Source organism: Callorhinus ursinus, unplaced genomic scaffold (genome assembly GCF_003265705.2).
Source record: "Callorhinus ursinus isolate GAN/ISIS: 27379988/994484 unplaced genomic scaffold, GSC_fseal_2.0 scaffold68, whole genome shotgun sequence".
Classification (NCBI taxonomy): Eukaryota; Metazoa; Chordata; class Mammalia; order Carnivora; family Otariidae; genus Callorhinus; species Callorhinus ursinus.
In genome coordinates, this window is record NW_027397130.1 from 4,491,484 (window position 1) to 4,519,471 (window position 27,988).

The window sequence follows — 27,988 nt, forward strand, 5'->3', positions numbered from 1 at the left end:
CTGGAGAGGCTGCAGCTCCGTCCACGCCAGCAGGAGGGGCATTAGCCCCTGGCGGGCACGTGGCATCACACCGGAGCTAACTGCCTGGAGACGCAGGACCTTGTGCGACATGAAGGAGCGAGTCGCCTCTCCCATGCTGCAGTTCCTCTTGAGGCTGCCTGCTCAGGATCACTGTCCCAGGACTCAGGCGGCCTCAGCCTCACCCCACGGTTGGCCAAGCCACAACCAGCATCCTCCTAACAGCCAGCACCTTCCTAGTGGGGACGGCGCAAGCCCCCTTCCAGGGCAGGGCTGGGCAGCAGCTCAGTGCATCTTCGGCCTCGTCAACCACCCAGGGCACCCCCAGCAATCGGAGGCCCTCCCTCTCCCACTGCAGCGTCTTCCTTCCCTCTAGGCCTCCCTGCTTCCCCTCCCGGCCTGCCACAGGTGACCCAGCAGCCACTGGGCATTCAGGGCCCGTGGCTCCCTCCACAGGGCACCCAGCAGCCCTCCCCAGCACAATCTGACCCAGACCCACCCCTCGCCTTGATGATCCAACCTCAGGGCCTTTGCATTTTCTGTTCTCTTTGCCCGAAAGTTCTTCCTTTGGACGCTGGCCTGGTCGGGTCTTTCTGGTTATGCAAGTTTCAGCTCAGTGTCACCTCCTCAGGGAGGGCATCCACTAATTCCGCAACACACACACACACACACACACACACACAAACACACACACACAGACATGCGCAGCAGGTAATGATCACATCACCTGTTCTAGGCTCCTTCACAGCCTTCGTCTAGAATCATCTATCAATGTGCTTATTGGCTAGGTGCTTGACATCTAGTTCAGGTGGAGACCCACAGGAACAAGGGCTGTATCCTCCTCACTCCTGTAGGCCAAGAACGTAGGTGAGCACCTGCACATTGTAGGACCTCAAGAAATATTCAAAAAGTGAACTGGAACGGCCTGAGCCTAATGGTGCTGCAAACAGGACCCCCGCTAACGAACGACAGGAGGTGAACTCCAAGCAGAAGATACCACACGGATTGTTGGCCCTCCGGTGGGACGGGGTAGGAGAGCAGCAGCAGAGCACGGGGCGTGCGGGTTCCCGCTACCCAAGCCCCGCGGCCCCGCCATACTCATCTGCTCCCACAGATCCACCCAGCCCCAAAGCATGTAGTTTTTATAGCAAAGTTTCAGGGCTGGTGCCTCTTCGCTGATTTCCTAGGGGTGTGTTGCTTTGTTTACTCAGCTTTGCTCAAGTCAGAGTTTCCTCATTAGTTTAAAGAAAAGGGGGAAAAAAAAAGAAAAAAAGGAAGGAGGATCTGAAGGTCTAAAGGCAGAAGTGCTCTCCACCTCGAGCTGAAATCCACGTTGCTATCTGTCCAGAGTTCAAGCTGTGGCCAAGACATTTCTCCAAGCTCAGGCCACTTGTTAGGAGGAAATCTCCCCCGTTTCTCGGTCAGGTCCCACCCTACCCTTTGCCCGGTCACATGCCCACCCCAAAAGGAGCTGCATCCACAGCCGACCCTGTCAGCGGAATCCGTGTGTGGCTGCTGAAGGCGTGTCCAGTGCTGGAGGGCCTTTGGGCAAAGGGGTTTGAGCGGCCGCCTCAGGACAGAGGTTTCTGTCAGACAAGAGGGATGACCAACTCTGAGCAGGAGGCAGAAGAAGCCACGCGGGAGGGTATGGGTGGAGAGGCTTCCTGAGAAAGAGCATGGGGACAGACCAATGGACACTGAGCCCTACACCCTGCCACACAGACAGCTAGTGTCTCACGCAGACTGGGCAGGGAGACCACAGAGAAGTAGAGGTACCTCCACATGGTGGAATCCAGAACACCCCAGGCTGGCCTCCACTGTCAGCCCAGAAGGGCCTGGGTGGGCTGCCCCGGGCATAGCACACGTCCAGCTGTGGTCCGGGCCAGAGCTGAGGCTCCGTGGCCAGCCTGGGGCAGGGAGGGATTCAAGGCCTGGCCCAGCCCTGGATTTCCCTGCTCCCTGCCACCCAGAGGAGCCAGCCTGGGTGTGAGGAAAGAAAAAGAGTGAATCAGGAACCTTACCTCACACCATATCCAGAAATTAACTCAAAATGGATCAAAGGTCTCAACGCCAGAGCCAAAACTACACAACTCTTAGGAAAAATCACAGGGGAAAAGCTTTGTGACAATGGGTATGACACCACACAAGCACAGGCAACAAAAGAATGAATAGTAAAATGGGATTTTGTCAAACTTAAAAAACTTCTATGCATCAAAGAACACCATCACTAGCGTGAGAAGGTAATTGACAGAATGTGAGAAAATACTTGCAAATCACATATCAGATAAGGGACTAATATGCAGGATATATAAAGAACTCCTACAACCAACAACAACAACAACAACAAAAACAATGAAAAACTTAGCAAAGGACTCAAAGAAACATTTCTCCAAAGACACACAGATGCCAACAAGCTGGGGAAAAGACACTCACCATCTCTCTCTAAGCATTTAGAGAAACGCGCATCAAAACCACAGTGAGTCACCACTTTGTACTCATTAGGATGGCCATTACCCAAAGAAACAAATAAGTAAATAAAATAGCAATGTCAGTGAGGGGGTGGGGAAATTGGAACCCTTGTGCCCTGCTGGTGGGAATGTGAAATGGTGCAGCCCCTGGGCAAGCAGGACGGGAGCTTCCCAACAAAATTAAACATAGAATTCCCACACGATCCAGCAACTCTGCTTCTGCATATGTACCCAGTATGTCTGAAAGTGGGGACTCGAGCAGATATCTGCACACCCATGTTCATAGCAGTAGCTGTCACAGAAGCCTAAAGGTGGAAACAATGTACATGTCTATCCAAAGATCAAAGAAGAAACACAATGTGGTCTATTGCTCTGTCTTTTTCTTTTTTTAAAGATTTTATTTGTTTATCAGAGAGAGAGAGAGACAGAGGCAGGCAGAGGGAGAAGCAGGCTCCCTGCTCAGCAAGGAGCCCGATGTGGGACTCGATCCCAGGACCCTGGGATCACGACCCGAGCCGAAGGCAGGCACTTAACCGACTGAGCCACCCAGGCCTCCCCTATTGCTCTGTCTTAAACTAGGAAGGAAACTGACACCTGCTACAACACGGATGAACCACAAAGAGATTATACTAGTGAAATAAGCCAGGCACAGACAGATGAATAGTGCATGATTCAAGGTCTATGAGGAATAGTCAAACTCACAGACATGGAAAGTTGGATGGTGGCTGCCAAGGGCAGAGGGGAGGGAGAAAGGAAAGCTGATGTTCTGTAGGGACAGAGTTTCATTCTGGAAGGTGAAGAAGTTCTGCAGATAGATGGATGGTGGCCTAATTCTGTGAATGTACTTATTAAATGCCACCAAACTATATACCCCGAAATTGTTAAAACGGCAATTTATATGTTATGCGTATTTTACCACAATGTTTAAAAAGAGTTCAGAGTCCAGCACAGAGCTCCGGGCATCCCTGGCCCCTGCAGTCAGGACCGGGGAGCTCCAGGCAGGAAGCAGGTCAGTCTCCTGGCTGGCTCTTGGAATCCCAACAAGGTTGAGTTGTCCACACCCCACCAGGCATACGTGACCCAGTGGAAAAGGCCAGTGGCCACACCAAAAGGTCCAGTGTGGGACAACGAGGAATCTGAGACATCCAGGATACAACAGGACTGGAGTGGGTTAAATGGTGACCCCCCCCCCCAAAATGCATGCTCACCTAGAACCCTGAGCATGATCCTATTTGGAAATAGGGTCTTGTGAGTGTAATTAAGGTAAGGATCTGGAGATTTGTCATCCTGGATTATTGTGGGGGGGGGCAGGGAAGTCAAGTCCAGTGATGAGTGTCCTCATAAGAGAGAAGCAGCAGAGTTTGGGGACACAGAAGGCTCTGTGACAACAGGCAGAGACTGGGTGATGCTCCTACAGGCCAAGGACCACTGGGGATCACAAGCAGCCCCCAGAAGCCAGGAGAGGGGTACAGAGCCTTCAGAAGGCCTTCAGAAGGAACCAGCCCTGCCAACACCTTGAATTTGTACTTCCAGCCTCCAGAACTCTGAGAGAGTCTGTTGGTGTTGTTTTAAGCCGCTCAGTCTGTGGCACTTGGTTTCAGCAGCCCTAAGAGACTGCTCCGGGGACCAAGTCCCTCGCCAGTCAGAGCCAGAAGAGGAAGGGGGCCAGGAAGGCTACTGGCTACTCCTCTCGTCTTGGGGATGAGGGAAATAAAGCCAGAGAGGACAAAGCAGAGCCAGGCAGCTTGTGACCCACAGTGTCTGTCCAGGACCGGGGTGAGACATGCCCGGGGAACTCAGAGACAAGCAGGGAGAGGTGATGGGTGTCCAGCTCCCTGCCCTCCCCCTGACAGTGGACACCCTGAGAAGAGCAGACCACCAGCTCCCCCCACCACCTCCTGGGTGAGCGCTCTGTGCCTCACTGTGTCGGGCAGACACCCAGCCACGGACAGACGTCCAGTGACGGGGCAGCCAGCCCTCCCAGGACCCCACATCGACGTCCATGACAGAGCAGAGAGCCTTCCACATTCCCTGCCTGCAACTCACCCGCGAGGCCTGTTCCCACCCTCCCCGAGGCCCAGCTGAGCTAAGTAACAGCTCCCCAGTGGAAAGTTCCCTTCTTGGAGATTCTCTCCCTGCTGAAATACAAGCGCTTGGAACGAGATAAAAATGCTTAATTTGTAAAAGCCACAAAGCCAGTCCAGAACAAGGAAAAAAACCCGACCCTTGGCTGGAAGGAGCGGCCTTCTGTGTCTCAGCGGCCAGTCACTGCTCCATGACTCATCCCTGCCCTGCTGACAAGCCCTACGGCATCTTCCCGGGGCGGTGGGGGGAGGGGGGAGTCTCCAAGAGGACCGGGGCTACCCCACCGCCCAGGAGGACCCCAGGCCCCAGACTCACAAACTAGGCAGGAGCCCAGTGCTGCCAAGAGAAGGAGCGGGCAGATGGCAGGGTCCTGCAGCTGCCTGCACCTGCCCCAAGCCCCTTTCCCCTCCCCATCAGCTCCTCCTGGACGGCGCTGGGCAGTGGCCGAGAGCCAGCCGGACGCACCTCAAACGCCAGCCCCGTGGGGCACGGGCCGTGGCAGTTCTGTCTGGAAGTGGTCGGGTGGGGCGCTGGGCCAGGCAGGACACCCTGGCCCCCAGCCCCACCTCTGCCCGGTGTGTGGGTGGGGACTGAGGTAGCTGTCACAACCGCCTTACCAAGACAAGGAGAGAAGGAAGGAGCCTTTGGGGGCCCCACCAGAGCAGGCTCAGAGGCCCGCCGGCAGTGGGGTGCTGCCTCGGGCCACGCCAGTCCAACCCCTTCACGTTACAGGCTAGGAAACTGAGGCCCCGGGCCACAGAGGGACAGGGTGGAACTCGTTTCCCTGGGGGGTGGGGGGGCGCGGCACTGCCTAAGAGCTGAGTTACAATCAAAGACCAAGGTCAAGATCTGAGCAGGTCTGAGCAACACGTAGGGAAAGGGCTTGAGGATTTCCATTGTCATTCATGTCTGTAACCAGTTTCTAACTAAGCTTTGGGAAAGAAAGAAGTAATTTTTAGTGACAACACATCCCTATGAGAATTTCATCAATAGTACCAATTTTTCCTCAGGCACATCCTGAGAGAAAGTCCCCTTTTTGTCCCTCGCGGGCAGTCCCAGCCGAGGGCAGTGGCACCTAGCGTGGCCGTAAAGATGCAGAGCTGACCGTTTTCAAAGGCAGTTTGGTTCAGTTCATAAACAGCTGCTAGGGTCTGGCCAGCCCAGAAGGTTCCAAGAGTGCTGTCACTTCCCAAGAGTCTCCTCCCCACTTTGTGTCCTGGCTCTCGGCTCCCCTGGTGTCACCCATCTGCGCCGTGGCTTGGTCATCTGTGACATGAAGGCTGGACCCATGGCCCCCGAGGCTCTGCAAGCCAGGCTGGTGAAGTGACTGTCCTCCCAAGCCCCGCAGGGACCCTGTCAACGCCCTGTGCCAGGCAGGCGCAGGGAACTCTGGCTCCACACCCCTCTACCCCAGCTTGCCCGTGTCACTGAGCTCACAGCTTGGTTCCGCGGGCCTCCCATGGCTGCCCCTCATCCTGTGGTGGTCCCAGGAGTACACGCGTGCACAAGCACACACACTCACACGCACACGGCCGGTCAGCAGCTCTCCTCCCGGGGGCCGCCCCATCAGCCCTGACATCCCGTCAGGATCTGATCGGCCCCTGGAGCAGCAGACGGGGGGCTACGGCACTTGTGGTGTGCAATTCTGAGGCTCACCAGGACCTAGGGGTCAGCGCGGAGCAGCTGAAGCCTGAGGATGCCCCAGAGCTGCCCAGTGGACCCTGGACGCCTGAGGGGCACACGGTAGGCAACAGGCGCTATAATGAAGGGGACTTACTCATGATGTCAGACGCTGACCGAGCCACCGCATGCCACGGCTGGCTGAGGGGCAGGGAGCCTGACCCGGGACGGGGGGCCAACTAACAGGGATGACTCAAGCCAGAGCTGCCTCCTTTCTCTTCAGGGTCAGCTCTCGCACCACCCTGACGGCTCCGTGCCCGCTCTGTGGGGGTCGGCAGTGAGAACGGCCCGTCTATGAAATGTTGGACCCCAGGGAGAGCAGGGATGGGTCCAGACCCACGAGGCCCCTCTGGCCCAAGGACCAGTGTCTGCCCTCCCTCTGTGCCCTGATGTGACATCGAGATGCTCTACACAGTGATTCTGTTCCAGAATCCGAGCAGAGCCCACATCTGCTAATCTCCCTGGCCTAGAGCATCCCGCGGTGACCCTGGGAGATTGTCACTCCCCCTCCCTGCTTTAGGGTTCCCAAGTGAGTGAGGACCTGAGTGACACTACCGCCCTGGCCCCGAGGGGGATTCACCTTGGTTGATGCCCCAAGCTTCTAGGACCAGCTCTGTCTGCCGTGTGTGGGCACCCACACGTTTGCACGTCTCCTCTGAGCACCGGGAGCTCCACCCCTGCAATGAACTCCTGGGAAGGCACCAAAATGCTATTTCAGGGAGGAGACCGGGACAGCCTTGAAGACCGACTTTGGCTGGCGGCAAAAACACAAACCACACAGTGCGCAAACCAACCAACTAGCGGCCCAAATGCCACCACTCCAGAGCCGGGCGCCAGCCGCTGGTCCCCCCACCCTTTCCCGGAGCGCGGCACCAACGGTCTCGGCACTCCCAGCGCCTCGAGATGCACTGGGGACCGAGCGAGAAGAGCGAGGGGAAGGAGAGCAGAGTTTCAGTAAAAGCCAGACTTTGTGAAGCGTAGCTCTGGGAACACTGTGTCCCACGACCTCAGAACAGTCAAAAGGAAAAGAAATTATGTCCACAAAAATGAATAAAAGTGATCCCTGGGTGCTTATTCCCCGAAGCACAGACGCAGCTCTGAGTTAAGGGCGGGGGCAGCGAGGGGCCTACCTGTGATCCGGTCTCTCTCCATTACTACGATATATTTGGCAGCAGGCGGGAGTCCTGGCGGCGTCCCCCTTTCCAGAGGCGTCCTCCCCTTCTCACCCCCGACGCCCGCCCTCTTTCTGCCTCCTCCTCTTCCAAAAACACTCTTTGTCTGGTCTAATTTCTTCAATCTGTTGCGATCACGAATGCATCCAAATTACCACACTTCCATGTGCTGATCATATGTTTGTGCCCCAAACTGAAGTAGCATTGTCTCTTTGAATCGGGGAGGAGAAGGGACCGAGGCACAGCCGTGAAGGCGAGGAGGCGGGGCAGGGGCCGGACGTGGGCCGTGAGCCTCCCGCAGCCCCAGGGTCCCGGCCGGACCGCCGTCTGGGCTTTGTGCGCGCGCGGTGGCTCCAGAGGGGCAGCGTGCGGCTTCCGGCGGCCTGCTCTCCGCCCCCTCTAGCCCCTCCGCCAGGCCTGCAGCGCCTTTTTAATATCCACTTGGAGAAGCTTAACTTAGCCTCTTGGAAACCAGCTCACAGTCAAATTCCTGGCGACTTCCAAAGTCTTTCATTTTCCCCGGCCCGCGATGCTGCGTTTCCTCTGGCTGAAGCGTTTGAAAAGCCTAGTTCCTGCGTGCCTGCCTCGCCTTCCCTGCGCCGCGGGGGCCCTGCAGCCCACCCCGACCCCCGGCTTGGCCCCAAGGAGCCAGGCGGCCACGGAGGGCTCCAGAGCACCTGCCCCGACGAGCCCGGAGGAGTTGCCCCTGTGGCTGCCCGGTGTCCTGTCAGCGGCAGCGGTGACACAGGCCACTGGCCGTCCCACCCAGGCCAGTGGGGGCTGAGGGGGCGGCGCGAGGGAGACTTCCTGGAAGGTCCCACTGGCTCATGAGTCAGTGCATCCCCAGCTGTCCCCGGGGAGGGAGCCTGGCTCCTCAGCACGGTTCCCCATACTCAGCACTTCTCTGGGAGGGGCCCCCCCCAAGGCCTGGCTAGGGGCTCAGCTGTTTCCTGCTCTTCCACTGGGGTCCCCCGGGGGGGGGGGCCTGCTCACCTGGCAAACTCGGGGAGGGGGAACCCACCAGCACCTGGTCAGAGTCAGGGGGGTGTCCATGCACATCTGGATGGTGCCGGCAAAGTTCCCATCCCCTCCTGCCTGGGACAGGACCCCAGATGCAGTCTCCTATGTAGCAAGGGTGTCTCCTTGGGGGCGGGGGCACCCAACAGCAACCATCTCCCCACCCGCCCCCCAAGCAGAGCCTGGAGGACAGCCCCAAAAGTGGCCTGCCTGCTGAGGGAAGGTGGGAGCAGTGTCTCAGCCCAACTAGGTCCCACAGGCTCAATAATGGCCCCCAAAGATATCACATCGTAATCCCTGTAAATGGGACCTAACTTGGAGAGTCTTTGCAGATGGAGATTAAGTGAAGGATCTTGAGCCTGGATTATCAGGGTGGGCCCTAAATGCCATCACGTGCCTCGTGCCTCGTATAGGAGGGAGGCAGAGAGAGGTCTAGGGTACAGACACAGAGAAAGGGATGTGACGGCAGAGCAGAGAGAAACTTGACGACCCCGCCTTCGAAGGCTGGATGCAGCCCCCAGAAGCAAGAAGAGGCCAGGAAAAGACCCTCTCCCGGAGCCTTGGAGGAGGTACAGCCCCGAGCACACCTCAATCTCAGACCTCCAGCTCTAGAACCACGAGAGAATGCGCTTCTGTCGTTGCAAGCCACCAAATCTGTGCCCATTTGTATGGGCCCCCCAGGTAACACAGACAGACACCATAAACCAGCGAGTCAGTGTCCCAGTCTAACATTTTCTGGTCATCATATTCCATTCGAAAACATTATGTTCCACCAACCACTAACAACCCTTGAGTTCGAACAATGGCAATCAGGGAGAATTTTTTGGTTTATTCATTCAATCTCTTCCCCAATTTTGAAAAAATATTCCTTACTGGTTTTTCTGATTATAAATGTAGTATTTGTTCATTGTATTAAATTTAGAAACGACAGAAAACATATAAAGAAGAAACCCCTTTAATACCACATGGGACTCTCCGGCACCAATTCCCAGCAAGGCAAGCAGGCCCAGGAAGGCCCCACAGACAGGCCCGCTGGTGGGAATTCGGGGTAGGCCAGTGGGGGCCGTGTCCCTCCCGGCCACCTCCTCTGGGCGCTGAGCACACAGGCTGTGATTTCATTGCTGTAGTCAGGGCAGCTGCTGAGTACAGCTCTGACCCTCAGTTCTTCCCCGGCATAGTTGGGCTCAATGTCCATTCCCCCACCATGCCTAAAAATCCAAGCATTCTGGCCCAAGCAGGGGATCATTTGAAACCAAAAACCTGGCAGCACCAATTGGCTCCAATGAGGCCCGTGTTAGTCATGAGCCAGCTCAGAGGCCAGGCGCAGAAGTGGGGTGAGGCCAGGCCATGGGAGAAGGGGGCAACCAACCCCCCGGGGCTCACCGAGGCCCGGTCTAGGCACCAGCACTGTCCACGCCTGGGGGGTGGGGAAGCAACTGTCCAGGCCAGGCCGGACCTGCATCCCCAAAGTTGGCTCCCCACATGGCTCCATTCCTCCCTGACATGGCTCTGTGGTTACATAAAACTAGAAGCCTGCCTTAGATTCCTCCGGCACATTAGCATAGTAAATGCAGTGAGTAGTCTCTGTGAGGGGGCTGGCTTCCTTCAACCCAGCACTTCCCAAATTGGACCAACACCTGCCATCTGGGGGAGGCAGGACCCCCCACGGCCACAGCTTTGGGAAACTGCCCCCGCTCCCGGCCACCCCAGCCAGCCCACGTCCTGGGGTTGGCACCGTTGCCCAACAGCCTCTCCCAGACAGTCCTCAAGATGGTATCTCTGTCCTTCACCCCCCCCCAACAGATCTGCGCCTGCCATCTGCACACCCCCATCGATGTCCCCATCCCCGGTGTGGGGCGTGGTACAGGGCGTGGTACAGGGCGAGGAGGAAGAGTTGGAGGAAGGCTTTGTCGTTAAAGACGTGGCTCAGGCCCCCCCATGAAGCACAGCTGCAAGCCCCCTGCACCCCGTGGGGAGAGGACACACAGCTAAGAGGTGTTCCCGGGGTGCCCCGGACTCCCACCACCAGGCCAGGAGGATGATTCCCATGATGTGGGCAGCAGGGGCCCCAGGACCAACGTGGCTTCATTCCCGGTGTGCCTTCTGAGGAGGGGCCGTGAGGAGGTGGGGGCAGAGGAGCCCAGCTGAAAGGAGGCTTTCTGAGGCTCTGGGCTCAGGCTTTCGGGCCACCCCCCCACCCCCCCGCCATGCAGATACTCGCAAATCCTCCATAATCAGCTCCAAGCTACGGGGAACTCTCACTCTGAAAAAATGACTTTTCCGTTCATTTCCTGCTCATCCCCAGACTCCACCACTGAAGTCGGCTTCCCTGAGTTAAAAATAAAGGCGCTCCATCCTGACCCCCTCCCGCTGACCCTCCCACAGCCGCCTCGGCTACCGTACCTGCCAGGAGAGCGGGCAGCCCGCCCCAGCCCGGCCGCCAGCATTCTCCCCGAGTGGGGCGGATTTTGGGCCCAGGCAGCTACATTCCTCTCAGGAACCTTCTCTCCACTCTTTATTGTGCAGCAAGTTTCGGCTGTTCCTAAATAAATACAACCCAGCTCTCTGCCCTGGGGACAGCTGCGGGGTTTACTGGTGCTAACAGCCTGGGCCGGCCTGTTGCTCTGGGAGTTCTTCCAGGGCAGTGTGGAAGGGAACCAAGACAATGGCGAGAGGCAGCCCAGACGGGGCCCAATTCCGCCACTAACAGGCCTCATGCTCAGCCATCCATCCCGGGCTGCAGCCCGGCCGGAGCCAGAGGCCCCCGGCTGCAAGGGGATAGAGGAGTACGGAGGCCAGGCTCTCGAGAGCATCTGCCCCAGGGCCCCCAGGTTGAAACTTCTCCCCAGAATACTGGAAACTCCCCCGAAGAGCTGGTGTCTTTCACTTCCTGCCGGGAACGCACGAGGTGCCCAATAAATGCTCGCTGGAAGAACAGTGAACTTGAAGATCCAACGTGTAGACTCTCCCGACCAGCACTGCCCACCAGAACGTTCTGCAATGACGTAAACGTTCTCTATCTACCGCCTTCAATATGGCAGCCACGTGTGCCTACTGATGCATGGGTGTGCTTCTCCCAGCCCCTCCTCCCCAGAGACACTGCATTCTCCATGAATTTCTTCACCAGAAGACAAACAAAGAGAAAAGCTACTTTCCAGCCAATGCAAAAGAAGGCTGACATTTCTATTTTAAACTCGTTCTTTGGCCGACCATCCCAAGCTTGTCCTATCAAGTTGAATTCAACAGTATTTATGGCCTGCTAGCCATATGCCATAAGAACATCCAGCCCTGTGGGCAGAAGGACAAAGAAACCCCTGAGGCCAACCTTGGAGACGGACAGGTTGGGTCACAGTTAGCCCGGGGAGACAATGCCTTCAGAGGCGAGAAGGCGCAGGGCCCATCCTGGAGCTGTGGCCCCAGGAAGGCCGGCGCGCACAGACCAAGGAGGGAGGACGCGGGAGTGAGAGCCTGGAAGGGGGGACGGGTCAGGCTGGGAAGCGCCATGGACACTGTTCTGTGGCTTAGTTTAACTTGTGGGGAAAAGGGAACTAAGGGTTCTTTAAGAGCCCATGATCAGGTCTGTTTTGGATAATCACAGGGATGGAGCCTGTGGCCCAGTCCTGGGCACGCAGGCAGGTCTTAGTAAATGCCACCAGAGGCTGATGGGAATAGAGCAGCCTCTGTGGGGAGAAGGAGTGCAGAGGAGGAGGGACACCGATGCCTGCTCAGGCCACGAGGCAGCCCACCCAAGGGTCATCTGAGGGGAGGGGGAGTTGCTAAGATCTTGGTCACCTGCCGACCTGAGGGTGCTGGGGGTGGAGCAAAGGTCAAGGACGATGCTCAGATTTCCTGCTTCCTCAAGCACGACCTGGGCGGATGGCCAGGCTGAGAGCTGAGAGGAATGAAGGAGGAGCAGGTGTCCGTGGGTGGGAGGGGCAGCACCAGCGAGGGGTGCCCATGGGAGCCCCGGGCAAGGCCCCTGGGCAGCCAGACTCTGGCTGCGTCTTGCTTGCCCAGCTCCCCACGGCACAGGCACACTCTCTCCCTTTGCCCACACGGCCGTGATGATGGCAGCCGGGCTGTGCGTACAGCTGGGCGTCCTGAGCGTGAGGCGGAGAGCTCACCAGGCCCGGAGCAAGGAAGGGGTGTGCAAGCCTGGACAGAAAGACTTGGGGGCGTGCGGCAGGAGCAACCGCCGGGGATCCCATGGGGCACCTGACTGTGAGGCGTGAGGGCAGAGACACGGTCCAGAGAGCAGCATTTCGGGGAGATCCTTCTGTGGAGAGACGGTCATCCGCCCACACGAGCCCAGGGGGTTGGTGCATGGGCTTCCTGGGGCTGCTGTGACAAATCACCGGAGGAAGAGGCTTAAAACAACAGAAGCTGATTCTCTCCCCGTTCTGGAGGCCAAAGTCCAAAATCAAGGTATTGGCAGGGCCCAGCTTCCTCCAGCGGCTTCAGGAAAAACCTTCCTGCGTCTTCTAGCCCCGGGCTCCGGTGTCCCCGGGCTTGTGGCCGCCTCACTCCATCTCTGCCTGTGTCCTCACGTGGCCTCCTCCCCTGCTCCCCTTCTTGTAAGGACCCCCGCCGTCGGACTTAGGGCCACCTTAACTCCAGCAGGATCTCATCTCCAGGTCCTTAACTAATCATGCTTCTAAGACCTATTTCCAAGTCAGGCCACTTTCTGAGGTTCTGGGTGAACATGAATTCCGGGGGGACGTTAGTCAACCCCCTACAGCAGGGACGAGGCCACCCATCTCAGAGGTATTTGAAGGAGGAAAAGCAGGACCCAGAACACACCGGATGTCCGGGCAGAAGGAGAGGCCCGGAGGAGTCCCAGCGGGGACGGTCGGGCAGCCGGCTGGGCCGGCCGCAGGAGGTGAGAAGCTGACTGAGGGGAAATGCTGTGTGAGCTGTGGGAACCAGGGCAAAGGTTGGCCAGAGACAGTGGCCCAGAGGCAGCAGCCCAGAGAGGCTACTCGAGGCACCGAAAGCGGGTGAGCGTGGGAGAACACACTGGAAGGCCACTTGGGAGGTCTGAGTATGGGCATCCCCTCAGCCCAGACGTTCCGCCTGGGGACATACAGATGTGCACGGGGACACATGAGAATGTTTCCAGCAGCGTCTGTAACAGTGGAAACCTTCCGTGGACCTCCAACAACAGGCCAGTGGGTAGGTAACTGCCTGCCCACACGGAGAAGCCCTCACCTTTGGTCAAAATAAATGAGCAAAGCTACGCACACCCCGAGTGGATAAATCTCAAAGTCATCCTGTCGCGTGAAAAAGCAAAGAGCAACTACCAGCCGACTCCCCTTGGACACCCGATGTGATACTGCCGGTCCGCAGGACGAGGCACGTGTCGTCCCCAGACACGCAGCACACACAGGCCCGGCAGTGACCAGTTCTGAATTCAAACAGGTGGTCACCCTGGTGGGAATGGACATGGAGAGGGTCACCCGGGGGCTCACACCGCACCTGGAACACCTTATTTCTCAAAAGGGATGGTGGGTGCATGGCTGGTTTATTTTAGTCTTAATAGGTTTTTTTTAATATGTCTACCAATTCCATTTTTTTAAAAAAAGGGCAGAAAGTGAGTGAGCTCGTCAAAGGCCTGACCGTGGGTGTGGCCTGAGCTGATGGACTGTGGCTTGTGCCAGAATCGGCCATCCCCGGCCTGGTCCCAAACACAGCCTCGTGAAGAATCTGAGCTCATGGAGGATGCGCTGGAATGGTCCCTTGCCCTCTGGGAGCACTGGGGGTCCGGAGTCCCGGACACAGGTGACCGGGCCCTGTGCAACAAGAGGTCAGGCTGGGGGGAGGAGAGGAAGGGCGGCGGCTCCAAATGGGGATCCTGCAAGGGTCAGAGGGGCCGGGGGTGGGGGGCGGGCTGAGAGGCTGGGGGTCTGGGGAAGAACCCCGCTGGGACCCCGGTCTTAGCTGCAGGATGGCCGGGATTAGAGAAGGAGCCAGGAAGACAAGGAAAGGGTGTCCCGGGGCAAAGCCCGCGCAGGCCCCCACAGAGAGGATTTCGTGTGTCAGCAGGCGGTCCCAAGCAAAACCCAGATCACCGGCTTGCAGCTCTGGGCTTCGGCAAATTATGCCTTAGGCTTCCAAGCGGAGCCGTGGCAGGGGCTGCCAAGTGCTGACGGCACAGAACTGGCCAGTCTGAGCACAGGGAAGCAAGGGCCAGAGGAGACTGTGTCCACACGGCCCAGGGCGCCTGTCTCCCGAGACCTCAACCCCCGAGCTCAGCAGCCCGTCCCCAGCCCCAGCATCAGGAAAGGTCCCTAGACCCGCCCGGCTGCTGGAAGGGGCAGAGAAGCAGACCAGCTGCAGAGGCAAGGGACCCCAGAGAAAAGTTCCCCAGAAAGACAGCGGCGGCCGGGCAGTCCAGTGGTTAGTGGCCCGACACGGCTGCGCAGGGCGGAGCTCTTGCTTAACCACGGATGTGAATCATTCAGCCGCCCTGGAGACCTCCAGCCGGGCGTCACCCTTCCCTTTCCCCACCCGGCCCCATCCTGCACCACAAGGGGCCGCAGACACAGCCGTGGGGACATCCCGGCCTGTGCATCCACACGCCCCGGATACTGCCACCCCCACGCCCTGCCAGCACTGCCCCTTGGCACCCCACAAGCCTGGGAGTGCCCAGCCCACAGGTAGGTGACACCTCTGACGGACAGCCCTCAGAGAGGTTTGCAATGGCCCGGAAGTAAGCTCGGGAACATCTAGGTAAGGAATTCTGGGGTAGCCAGAATGATCCGGGGCTGTCTAATTTCACAGCTGCTAGCTACATGTAGACATTATGTGGAAATTAATTTAAAATACGTTAATTAAGTCATTCTACGCCAAGTGATAGAATGAATAAAATAAACTTAATGTATTCTTCAGGCGGTCGAGAGTCACGCGGCCGCTACGGCTGGTGTGGAACATTCCCACCATCACAGAAAAGTTCTGTAGGGCAGGGCTGGTCTTGGAGGGAGGATGTGGGCTCTAGGGGAGGTGAGTCCCTTCATCCTTCATCTCTGGGCCCCAGTGTCCTCTTTGGAAAGAGGCCACCCGCATGGACACACAGAGAAAAAGCAGAGAGAAGAGCTCGGCCAAGACCACCGAGAACCCACTTCTGTGAACTGGTCCCCGCGGCGTGTCTGCTCTGTCACGGGAGCCCCCTCAGTTCTGCAGGGAGCAGCACTGGCCCGTGGACCGACTGGCCCAGAGCTGCTCAGAGCCAAAGCCACCCGCCCACGGGCCGCCCGTCCCTCAGCGCCTCAGTGGGGGCAGCCCTACGGCATCCACATCTGCCTCTCCCTTCTGTCCTCTGGCCCGCACACGCGGGCCTGCTCCCTGGGCCAGCGCTGCCTCCCTACAGAGAGCCCCCCCCGCCCCCGCCTACGAGGCCCACCTCCAGCAGAGCTGTGGTCAACGGGCCTGAAAGCCATCTGAATCAGAGCCATCAAGGACAGGGCCTCCCTGGGCCGCAGGCGAGGGGCCCCACTCACCCAAGAAGGCCAGGCGACACGGAGCGCTGGGGCCAGAAGAACAGAGGGGGTCACGGCTGAACAAGCCACTTACCTGGGCCAGTGGTGTCGCCGAGCTTCCGGAGACGGTTGCTGGAGGTCCGTGTGACTCCTAAAGACAGGGGCAGAGGGCAAAGGTCACACGAGGCCGCTAGGGGGTGGTTCGCACAGGGCATATCCTCACCTCTGCTCCTGCAATGGGCTCCAGGACCAGAAACCAGTTCCCTGTGGGGCCAGCGGACCTGGTCCTCCCAGGTGACACCCAGACCCAGCAGCTACCCACAAGGACAGCCACTGCCTTCTGGACACCGGCCAAGCCCTTTGCACACATTTCCCGCGTAACTCTCACTACTCCATTTCACAGCTGAATTTCAGTGGGGTTGAGTAACTTGCCTGAGGCCACACAGCTACTAGGAGTTGAGCCCAGAATGAACCCAAGTCCCATCAACCTCCAGAATCTGGGCTTGGCCAAGTGTGCCCCCCCCACCCCAACTGTCTGCAGGATGCTGAGGGTGCTGGCACCCAGTCAGGCCCCAGCCACCCCCTGGGATAATGCACATCTACCTGTATTGTGAATTGAGATTTCCCTGCACCAGAGTCCCTGACCCAGCCCCCTCTGCTCTGGGCCTGGGCAGAGCCGGGCTGGATTTGGGAGGGTGGAGGATGGGCTGTTCTCTCCCACCGCCCCAGGAGGGAACAAGGACGGAGCCCCAGATTAACACGGCCTCGTGCTGCACGCGCACTGTCCCGGCACACACACCCTTGGACCAGTGCGCGCTCCCTGGAGAGGCTTAAGGCAGGCAAGTCCCAACTCGAGGGGATTTGCGGAGGTGCTAAGCCGAGCAAACCCGGGGCTGCCAGGAAGGAGACCCATGGGAGAGGCAGGGGAGCACGGCCGCTGCCAGATCCCGCTGCTCCGGGAGCGGGCTGCCTGGGCAACCAAGCCATCCCTTGAAGCTGTAGGGACACCCCATGCTGACCAGCAGAGGCCCTCCCCGCAGACAGCTAGATGAGCGGAGAAGGGGCCCCGGGTTAACCCAGAAACCTGCCCGCAGCCTCCACCGTCTGACACCCACCCAGACCGCTGGGGTTAGAGGTGCTGACTCCTCTCCTGCAGTCCTCCAGAGAGGCTCCTGGAATATTCATTTATTCCCACATTCATTCCACAAACCCACCCCTAAACTATGGGCAACAGGGAGTGGATGCAGCCGGCGTTGTTCCTAGAGCTTCCAGAGCTCCAAGCAGGGCGACCTGCAAGACCTGGCCTCATGCCCAGCTCCCCGGTGACACACATGCTCTACACGTCTGGAGGACGCTGGATTTAGCAACAACAGAATGGGTGCGGTCCATCCTGCAGGGTCTAGTATTGACAGATACCTGCTGCTAAGCCTGAGCCTCTTTCCAGGGCTGGGGAGGACCCAAGATGTGCCCTAAATGTTGAACCCACACACCACGAAACAACGCCGGGAGATGCATGTGGCAGGAGATTCAAGGGCCTGAAGTGACCAGCGAGGCTTTGAGGAGGCAGGGAGGCCCAAGCTGACCCTTGCAGGAGGCCGGGGGGAATGCTGTGTGGTCATGACCCCTTCCACGTGCCGAGGCCCTAGGACAGTCACGAGCTCATGTCCATTCCCCACCCGCCCCCACCAGGCAGGTGCCACCACTGCCATTTCAGGGCAGGGAGGCTCAGACGTCCCCAGATGCCAAGTTCTCCTACAGAGCCCCCCACCCCACCCCCGCGATACCGGCTCAACCTGACTGCATTCCCAGGTGCCCAGATATTTGGCCAAACATGGTTTCTGGGGGGGGGGGTGTCGTGGGGGGAGGGTGTTTCTAGATGAGGTTAGCATTTGAATCGACGGACTAAATGCAGCAAGCCGTCCCCCCAGTGTGGTGGGCATGAACGGCACAAAGCAAGGGAGAATGTTCTCGGCCTGGCCGGGACTGGGACACACACTGGGGTGTCCAGCTTGCAGACAGCAGCCTGTAGGCATTCCTCAGCCTCCATAATGACATGAGCCCGTTCCCCCACTGGCCTGTTTCTCTGGCGAACCCCGACTGATACAGTGATCTCACCCAGCAGACACGCAAGCATCCGTCCTCGGTGCCCACCTACTCTGACGCACATCTGCTCACGGCTGAGCGATGAACACCATCCCTCCTCAGACGTCCAACCAGAGCACAGGGATTCCAGGCCAGCCCTGCCGGACAGGGAGCCTGGACCACGGCCTCAGGGCTGTGCGGGCAGGTCCTGCCTTGGACTTCTGGAACAGACAGCTCCCTTAAGACCGGGAGAGGGTGGGCCCGAAATGTCTCTGGTGGGCTGCCCAGGGCAGGGAAGGGCGGGAGGGGACAGGCCCTGCTCCCAAGGCTGCTGAGGCGTGAACGAGGGCACCCCCGGCCTCAGCAGGCCTTCCTTCCACGATGGCTGTGACCTCTCTCCACACCCCGGAATGGGAGCTACACTGCATGTAACAACCCATGAGAAGCACCATCTCATCATCACCCCCTCAATACACACACACACATACACACGTGCGCGCGCGCGCACACACACACACACACACACACACACGAGCCACTCAGAGATCCCACTGTTGGGCTGAGTGGCACCAGTGAGCCACAGCTGTGCCTGGGAGCCCAGCGAGTCCCCAATATGAAAACCGTACGGGGTGAGGAACAGAGAAGGAATGGACCCAACATTCCTGTGGATTGACTCACTTCCGGCTGCGACTCCCCCTGGGCCGGCTGGACGCCCACCCATGCCCCCACCCCTGCTTCCAGCAAAGGTAAAAGGAAAGAGGTCCCATTCGGGTTCCACACCCCCACCCCGGGCATCTGGTCTCCAAGCCCCCTTCTGGGCTCGCTGCTCCCCAAACCCGGGGTGGGGCTAGAGTGGCGGCTGGGAGGAAAACGGCATCTGTCTCAGATTTCTTGGGTGGAGTTTTTGTTTTATTTATGCTGTTTGTTTTTCCGATTTCCCAAAACACGCGGCTGGTGCCAGGCAGCCCCTGGCATGGAGAAGATGCTGGGCATGCTGATTCCCGAGCCCGGGAGGTGGCGGCCCAAGGCTCCCGCCCTCGCACAACCTCCCCGCCCAGCGCCGCCCACTCGGCCGGGCCTCTGCCTGGGAGGGACCCACGGCCAAGAGCTACTGAAATCCAGGTCCTTGGACCTCACTCCTCAGGCCCCGCGTCAGAGTCCAGCGGAGAGGGAGCCGAAAAGGCCTCCAAGCCATCTAAGGGCTCAGTTGTTCCAGTTGAGAATTGAGTTATTTTTATGTGATTTTAAAATAAAACATATTCTGAAGGGCGAGGAGGCGATTTGAAATTTGGCCGTCTGGAGTCATCCCTGACCAAACTACTGGAGTTCCCGGAGGCCCGGGAAGCGGGAAAGCCGGCAGTCCGAGGAGCAGGGTTCAAATCCGGGGTTCGCCAGGCGCTAGCTGCCCCCCCCACCCCTCCGGGAAATGAGGTCCCCGCTCCAGTGTCGGCTGCCCCGTCTGCAGCCCGCGGACCGGGCACAGTGCACGCACACGGGTGACCAAGATTAAACGACACCACACACTGTGGGCACCCGGCACAGCGCCTCGCACGAAGTAAGCACTCGATAAATTATATAATTATCATTAGTAGCATATTAATCATAATCATAATAATTTTAAAATTATTTTTATGCTTATTATTCACCAGCCACATACGCCAGCCTGAACCCAGGGATCTATAATTAGGAATTCACAAAGCTTGGCTGCCCCAAGCTGATGCATTTGAACAAAGTGTAAGTTAGTGTAAGATCCAGAGGGAACAGTCACGCTTAGGGGAACTCAGGATCTGGGTGCTCTCCTAGACCCGCGCACCCCAGAAACTCCGAGGCTGGGCGCAAAGGCCATTTCATAAACGGTCACAAACTCCAGACCAGTGACACACACCAGTAAAGTGTACGGTGTCGAGCCCCGAGCCCGCGGGACTGAGACAGAGGGCAGCAGAGGGCAGAAAGCGGGACTCACCCCTGGCCGGTGTCTCAAACCGAATGAAATCGCAGCATTCCGGAGCAGGAAAGATGCCAGACCAGGAATGGGGGCTCCTTGGTCCTGGAGAGAAACGTGGCGATCCTGGGCCGGGCTGGGCCAGCGGGGATGGCCCGGGGCGGCGTTCTCCTGCTAGAACCAGTGTGCAGGGTGGGGGCACGGAGCCACCGTGGCAGCCCCGGGGCAGAGCCCACCCGCAGGCAGCAAAAACCGGTCCGGGGAAACTGCCCGGAGCCTGCGCTGCCCCTCCGCCACACGGCCCAGGTGCAGCCCCACCTGGCACAGCAGCCGTGCGGCCAGGGGAGCCCCTCGGCCTGTCTCCTGGGCATCGCCCTGTGTGTGCAACCTGGGGAGCCTGCACAGGGGATGCAGGCAGGGGTGCAGTCGGCGTGAAAGCCCTGTATTTCTTCCTTCCGGACAAGGTTTTATGATAGGACCCAGTAAATTACAAGTTCAAAATGGTTCAACAGGCACCGAGGCATCTAACTAGACTCTCGAGTTCGTATGTTATTATTAGTTATGATTTTAATGACTGCAACACCCTGCACAGCCTCAGAGCCACCGTCTCCGTCCAGGATCTGGCGGCTGTCCCCAGCCCCTCTGGGGTCGTGCACAACCGGGACATCCCAGCCCAGGTGGAGGGTGACGCCCCCCGCCCCCCCCACACACACATACACATACATGCATCTGGTTCTGCTCTGTGCCAGCAACGAATGAGGTCGGGACAGTACCTTCCTCCAATCAAGAAGTTACCATTTTGCAGGAAGAGACACTATGAAAATTTGCACAAACATCCATTTTCAATAAAGAACAGAAAAGAATCCATTTTCATTTTTTGTCTTCAAACCCCTGAGTTGGAGTCTCTCAGGAAAGAACGGGGAGGTCACAGCGACCTTGGCTCAGAGCCATCTGCCCCTCCACCTCCGAGCCCAGGATGGGGGCCCCGGCACGCACAATCTTCACCCCTCTTTCTCTACGGCGCACGTGCCCACAGAAGCTGGGAAGGGCTTCCGCAAAGTCAAGGGTTGCGGGTGGGAGTGAAGAGTCAAATTCTAGGCTTATCTAGAAGAACCTGAGATCAGGAGATAAGTTCCTCCCTCTTCTCCCAGCCTCTGCCTTTGCTGCCCGAGGAAGTGCGCTCTCTCTCTGAGCCTGAGTTTCTGTATCTACAAGATGCAGACTCATGAAAATATTACTGAGCATCTACCCTGCACCGGGCACCGTTCAAGGACTGGGGGATACAACAGTGACCAAAAGTGACCTGGGCTCTCCTGGTGGCGCTCACAGCCTCGTGGGGAGCCTACACGGGGGTCCAGCTCACAGGTTGGGAAGGTGCCAACAGCTTATGCACAAGGGGGGCTCTGCTCAGCCCTCTGCAGGCAGCAACCTCACCAGGTAGCCCGGTCTGTCACACGACATCGGTGCTGACCAAGGTCCCTGGACATCTGGACTCTGGGGTCCCACCCATATAAACTACATTGCCATGTGAAATACACTCAGTTGAACCTGAATTTCAGATAAACAACAGATAATCTTTAAGCATGAGTGTACTCCTCCATTCCTTGCCCCTCCCAGGCTCTCCTTCGAGGGGCAGAAGAGCCGTGGTCCACAGGCCTGCCAACCAGTGGGGGGTTTGGGAGAAGACTGTGAGGTGGGAGCAAGGCAGAAACAGGGTAGGTCCTTCCTCTCTCTCTGCCTTGGGAGGTTTCTCCAGCAGCAGATCTTGTCTTTGCTGAAAGCTGCAGCTCGGGCGGGTCAGGCCCACCTTTGCCCCACTACCATCAGGTGTGGACTGGGACATGACCTCCTCCCTCTGACCCTCTGACCTGGGAGAGGGGTGGTGGCTTCCTGCTGCTAATCCGTAGGTTGTCTCCAGGAAGCCAAGGAACCTGAAGCTTCAGGGCCCTTGGCTGGCATGAAAAGGGCCCTAACAACACATCCACAGGGTCAAACGTTTTTGTGAAATTTTCAAAACAGAAAATATCTTAAACCCAATCAGGTAAAATCACTGTCTATGTCCACTCTGAGTTCCTGCCCATCACACTCCTCCTGTGTAAGGTACCGGGGGCGGGGGGTGGGGGGGGAGTGGTGGCTGGCATCCGGGGGCTCCCGCCAAGGACAGGTTAGATGGGAAGATATACATACATAGTTTGGACTCAGCTGGCTTGTATTTACATGGTTCACAGGTATGTCTGTGTTTACTTAGGGGCCTGCTGGCCATCCCCAGGTGGCAGTCCAGCAACACTCCTTCCTATGACCACTCCAATCTGTCTGCTATGCGGAATCAGAAGGGATAAGATGTGAACACGACCTGAGTGCCTGCCAGAAAAATGTGGGCAGTTGCGGGAAAGTGAGATGTAGAATGTGCGAAGCCAGAAGCTAGGCCACAGGAAAGTCCACGGAAAATTATTCTGATCGCCAGACACAAAGTTGTAAGCAGAGAATTTGCTTCCCTTCCATGGGGAGTCAAAACACAAAGTATCTCTGGTCAGAGATAAATACAAAGTTACAAATGCCCCATACTTTCCTATTTCTTTCTTAAAACAGAAATTATCTTAGAGATAGAATATATCAGAATCCTTGTGTGTGTAGGGCAAAAATTGTGGCAGTACCACAAACTCTGTGTGAAGTCACACCTTTTTTTTAAGGGGTAAGAAGCATTTATTTTAAGATTTTATTTATTTGACAGAGAGAAAGAGAGAGAGAGGGTGCGTGCACACAAGCAGGGGGAGCAGCAGGCAGCGGGAGAGGGAGAAGCAGCCTCCCCGCTGAGCAGGGAGCCGACGCGGGGCTCGATTCCAGGACCCTGGGATCACGACCCAAGCCGAAGGCAGATGCTTAACTGACTGAGCCTCCCAGGTGTCCCTAAAAACAAAATCTTTTAAAAAAATAAAATAAAATAAAATAAAATTTACAATCTGGTGTTATTTCTTTCCTCATTCTAAACAAGGAATCATGTTCATACTTTTTTAAAGAGTTGTATAAACCCCACGCAAGGTGGATCTGCCCATGGCTGTTTCTTTCCATCATCCGTATAGCAAAGACCTTACATGGAAGTCCTTCTATTCCAAGTCCTGGAGAGATTTGTGTCCTGGTTAGACATCGAAACATATACCATGAACAAACTGCACACGTGAGAAAGATGAGCAGATTAACAAAGGGCCAGTGGACCCAAAGGAAAATCGAGAAGCCATCAGAAACTGCTCACTACAGCAGAACGGAGCAGGAGGAAGGTGTCCCTGGGAGACAAAGAAGGCTTTGTTGGTCTTTGCTTTTATTGATTTTTAATAAAAAAAGGTTTTTTTTGTTTATCCTCACATGGCGGGTAGGGGGAACACTGGAGTCTCCTCCTCTTACAAGGACACCAATCCCACCATGGGAGCCCCACCCTCAAGACTGTTTAAACAGAATCACCTCCCAAAGGCCCCCTTCCAAACACCATCCCACTGGGAGCTGGGGCTCCACCATATGGATCCGGGGCTGATCTTTTTTTTTTATTTATTTGAGAAAGAGAGAATGAGAGACAGCACGAGAGGGAAGAGGGTTCAGAGGGAGAAGCAGACTCCCCGCTGAGCAGGGAGCCTGATGTGGGACTCGATCCCTGAGCCGAAGGCAATCGCTTAACCAACTGAGCCACCCAGGCGCCCCAGGGGGCTGATCTTTTAAACAAGTCAGTCCTTGAAGCAGATTGATAAGCAGAGCAAATGGCATTTTCAGTTCATCAAGCCTCCTTACAGAATGCTGCCGTAAGAACACTTTTCTGGTTTTGGAGGCAATCCCAGGAATGATGGAAAAAAGGAGTCATCATGCACAGTGTTTTATTAAGCTAATTACCTGGAGAAATATTCAGTATCCAAACAACCCATGTGCCACAGCTGGGAGCACGGCTACTGTAACATCTTCAGCTCAGCACAGAACCCTCAATTAGAGGCACGTTCCCCCCACCCTCCGCCCGTCGCCATCCCAGAAGGGGGTCAGTGTCAGCAGCTAGTAAGAGGATGGTTAAGTCAATCAGGGGACATGCACTCTGAAGAGCCAGTAAAGTTAGAATTCTGCAGTCCATGCATGAGATTTGATCGCAAGTGGAAAGAGCAGAATTAAAATGGTTTCTGTAGGGAATGCCTACCTCTGGGAAAATACGTTATATCCTTTTGATAATCAAATGCTGTGCCTATGGCCAAGGGCACACAGAAATCAAAGTTATGACCGATGGGACTGAAGAATTTGCTCTTGCAATTTCCTATTCACATTGGCAATAAGTAATGAACAAAACGAACCACTGGGGGGAGGGGTGGAAAGACAGAAGAGAAAGAAGAGACGCACAGTGGGTATTTTAGAAAGCTTTTCTTTAAGAAAACAAACCCAAAAAATGTATGCAGAGGTCTGGCAGCTGGAGCGTCAACCCCCAGCTAGCAGGAAGGCGCTGCCGCCCAGAATGACTGGCTCACTAGAGCTGAGGGTCTGCCACACCTCGGCCCCTCGGCCCCTCGGCCCCTCACTGCACCGGCCAGGAGGCCTCACGCTGCCGCCGCAGTGTGCCCTGGGAGGTTACGCCACCACCTGTGTCCCCCACAGCGTCTACACTGGCTCACCTCTGTGCATCCATCCAACACCTGCCCCTCGACACACACATGTTTGAACCTGCGGCTACAGAGCCAAAGTCACGGTTTTCTTAGCACGTTTTGTGAACTAACCCCCAAATCCCTCTGAGCGGATTAGTCCTTAACAGGCTGGAAGACAACAGGGATTGGATTTAACCCACTTCCAAGTGGCTTGGGTTACAGGAGCATTATTCTTGCACTGGGATCTGATCCTGGGCGGGGAACAGGAGCATGGTCCCTGGGACATCTGTGAAAGCCCCAGGATGCGGGTCAGATGAAGGTGTGGGCCAAGCCCAAGGCCGCCTGCCAGCCTACCTCTGCCTGGCCCCTCCTGGTAACCACGCTCCCCAGGAGCAACCTCCAGCCCGGGCGGACGGTCGCTGCCGCGCGCCTTTCAGCCGCTGCCCCAACACGCCTGGCCGGGCCAGGACCAGGGGCCCTGGCTCAGCTCTCAGGGACTCGCACGGCTGTGTGACCAGCCCCTGGCTCCCAGGTGCAGCCCGTAGGGCCCAAGAAGGCCCAGCCACCACCCAGGCGTAACTGCACGTCTCTGAAGCTGCCCCGGATGAGCCAGAAAGAGGACAGCGCACACCCCCCCCCCCCCGCCCCGCTGCCCCATCATCCGATCTCGGCCCCACTCTGAAACCCCAGGCCAGCAGAAGACCTGACTCTCCAGGGGGCAGCAGCCAGCAGGACGGAGGTCTTTCCGGGCCTCCTCCCCCCACCCGGCACTTTGTGGGGCCCACACCTGCCGCGTGGGGCCTGGAGCCAGCAGCCCTTGGAGGATGACCGGTGACGCGCGTTCCTGCCAGAGAAGGCAGGCAGCCTGGGCTCGGGGGCCACCCTGTGACCCGGATCATCTTACTCTCGCTGCCGCGGCCCCTTTTCCTGTCCTGGAGGCCTGCAGGCAGCCAGCGGTCACACTCCAGAGAACCAGGTCAGATTTGGCCGGGAACAAAGCTTAGTTGTTAAAGAGCCTCCAAAAGGCCACACTGACAGCAAGACGCCCGGGGGCCGCTGCCCCCTCTGCCGGCAGCCGCTCAATGCCCCGCTTCACGCAGGCTGCAAGGGACCTGGGCCCCGGGCGGGGACAGGGAGATAAGGCAGAGAGAAACCGGGCTGGGAGAAGAGTGCCACACTCGACCTTGGAGACCCAAGGCCAGGCCACCCTGGCTGAGCGTCAATGAGAGCCACCGGGGAGCAGGAAGGACACGCAGAGCCTGGCACTCGGCAGCGCTCTGGCAATGAGGGACTGAACCCACAGGGACAGTCAAAACAGGCCAGGAAGCCTGGGGAGACAGGCACCCCACAGCTCAGCCCCCATCCCTCTGGGAGGCTGGGTCCCTCCTGTGCTCTGCACAGGCCTCTCCCACCCACGGACACCCCCCCCCCCTCCAGTTCCCCAGGCCACGCCTAGAGCTGGGCATTCCAAGATAATAGCTCCAACAGAGAGAGCCAAGAACCCCCACAGTCACCTCCCTCCCCACACAGAGGCTCACACCCCTGGGGCCTGGGGCCCGGGGCCTCTCCCTCCAACCCTCCCTCCCCCAAGGCCACCAGCAGGATCCGCCCAGGAACTGGTGCTCCTCGCCCCAGGCTGGGCCCTGCGCTGCTGTGTGCTGAGCCTTCCTTATCAAGCACATCTTAGACAAACTGCACGGCCCACGCAACACTGCCCATGGACAAACAGCAGTGCGGAAACAAGGCCCCACCCCCAGGTCCCATCCACGTGGGGCGGCCTGGGATGGGCAGGAGAGTCTCACAGGGCTGCCCAAGGGGTTGGGTGGGGGATGGGGAGAGCCTTCTTCCTGCTAGTGGGGTCCCTGGGTCCTCAGGTGAGATGCCCTCTGCTGACACCCTCCTGAGAGCTCTGAGCATGTCCTCCTGGTTCATGGGCTCTAGGCCTCTGCTCCGGAGGGGCAGTCTCATGTCCCCTCTGCACCTGTCCTGACTCGAACTGGCTACTTGGAGGGGGTGGGTCTCCAGGAAGAAGATGGGCTGCCTCAAACTCAGGTGCATGCCTCCGGACTCTCAGAACCCTCTGGGCTGGCTGGGAAGATGCTGCCGGGCAGGGGACTGGGAGCTGGGGTGAGCCAGAAGGGCGAGCAAGCCCATCACCCGTGCCTGAGCGTGCCTCCCCACCTCTGCGACGGGCCAGCAAGAAGGATGGTCCCAGGTCTCAGGCTCGGCCAGCTTACTCACGACTGGAGGGCTCCAGGGGTCCATGAGTCCCATGGTCCTGGGCACAAGTCCACAGTGCCACAGACTAACTGCACTAGGTAGCTCTTTCTCTCTACCCAGGTCCCCGAATGAGCCAGAGCAAACAGGCTTGGACTCAAGAAGACAAGGGGCAGCGAGGACTGGGTGGGGGGAGGGGCCAGGGCAAAGAAGAGGAAGAACCCTGCCTTAACCCCCTGCCCACGCGCACCTCACCGGGCAACCCGGGGTTAGCTCACTGGGGAAGTATTCTTGGAGGTTCCTCTCCCTTCCCATAAGTCAGCTTCTAGGGCACTGGGTGTGAGGAAGGCTGCACTTCCCAGGGGCCAGCCACAGACAATAGTCTCGTTCCCCTGGGGTCCAGCCTCCTACCTACCCAGGCCTCTGGAGAAGCCTCTTTAACGTGATAGGCCAGGTACCCCTTTGGGAATATCCCGAAAGCCACAAAGAATCTCAGACTAATTCCCAAGTGTACCCACAAACCAATCCCCAGCCCCCTGCTCCCCATTTCTGTGGTTTGTGGGCCTCAGGTAAGCGCCTGTGCCCATGAGGATTCCCAGGGGAGCCAGGGACGCTGAAAGGCCAGGTCCCCGTGACCCAGCGTGCAGTGAGAAGCCCCAAACTCAGAACACCAGAAAACCAGGGGGGTTCAGACCGCAGCCAGCTCCAACGCTGAGGGCCTGAGGGAAAAGCCTGGGCCTCACTCCTGGCCTCAGCAGCAGCAGAGGGTGCAGGGAGGACCGGGCATCTTCCCGGCTTCCTGGGAAAGGGGAGGAACATACGGCCTTCCCGGCCTTCCTACAGCTGGTAAGAATGATGAAGACAGTAGCAGCCACCAAGGTACAGGGCAGGCGTTTCTAGGCCTTTATACGCAGGGGCTCATGCAATCCTCACAACCAATCAGCATCAACCCTGTTTAACAAATGAAGTGAGATCAAGTACCCTGCCACACAGTGAGGAGGTGCCAGCCTGGGACTGGCTTCCAGGAGCCCCGCAGTTCGCCCCTGGGCCACGCTGCCTGTGGACCAGCACCACCCTGCCCCACCGGAACAGCAGGGGAGGGGGATCCAGGAAAGGGCTGGAGCGGCTTTGGAGCTGCCGTCCTGCAGCCCTCACCAGGGCCTTCACTTTGTTCCCCACCTGGAAAGCCCCTTTCTATTCCCCACCTACTCCCACCTCTCATTTCTCA

At 57.8% G+C, this 27,988-nt stretch overlaps 1 protein-coding gene across 4 annotated transcripts in view; it reads right to left on the reverse strand.

Annotated features, from left to right (window-relative positions):
• Window positions 1-27,988, reverse strand: part of SEPTIN9 (septin 9) — a 151,019-nt gene that overhangs the window by 120,324 nt on the left and 2,707 nt on the right. For 2 of the 4 annotated variants that reach the window (XM_025859536.2, XM_073885919.1), the window contains exons 1-2: window positions 26,781-26,823; window positions 16,010-16,066 (exon numbers count right to left, since the gene is read on the reverse strand). In XM_025859536.2, the coding sequence (XP_025715321.1) occupies window positions 16,010-16,066; window positions 26,781-26,817 (94 nt within the window). In that variant the 5' untranslated portion in view covers window positions 26,818-26,823. Of the gene's footprint in view, window positions 1-7,381; window positions 8,021-16,009; window positions 16,067-26,780; window positions 26,824-27,988 lie in introns of those variants that run through there. The other 2 variants (XM_073885920.1, XM_073885922.1) reach the window with 2 other exon arrangements.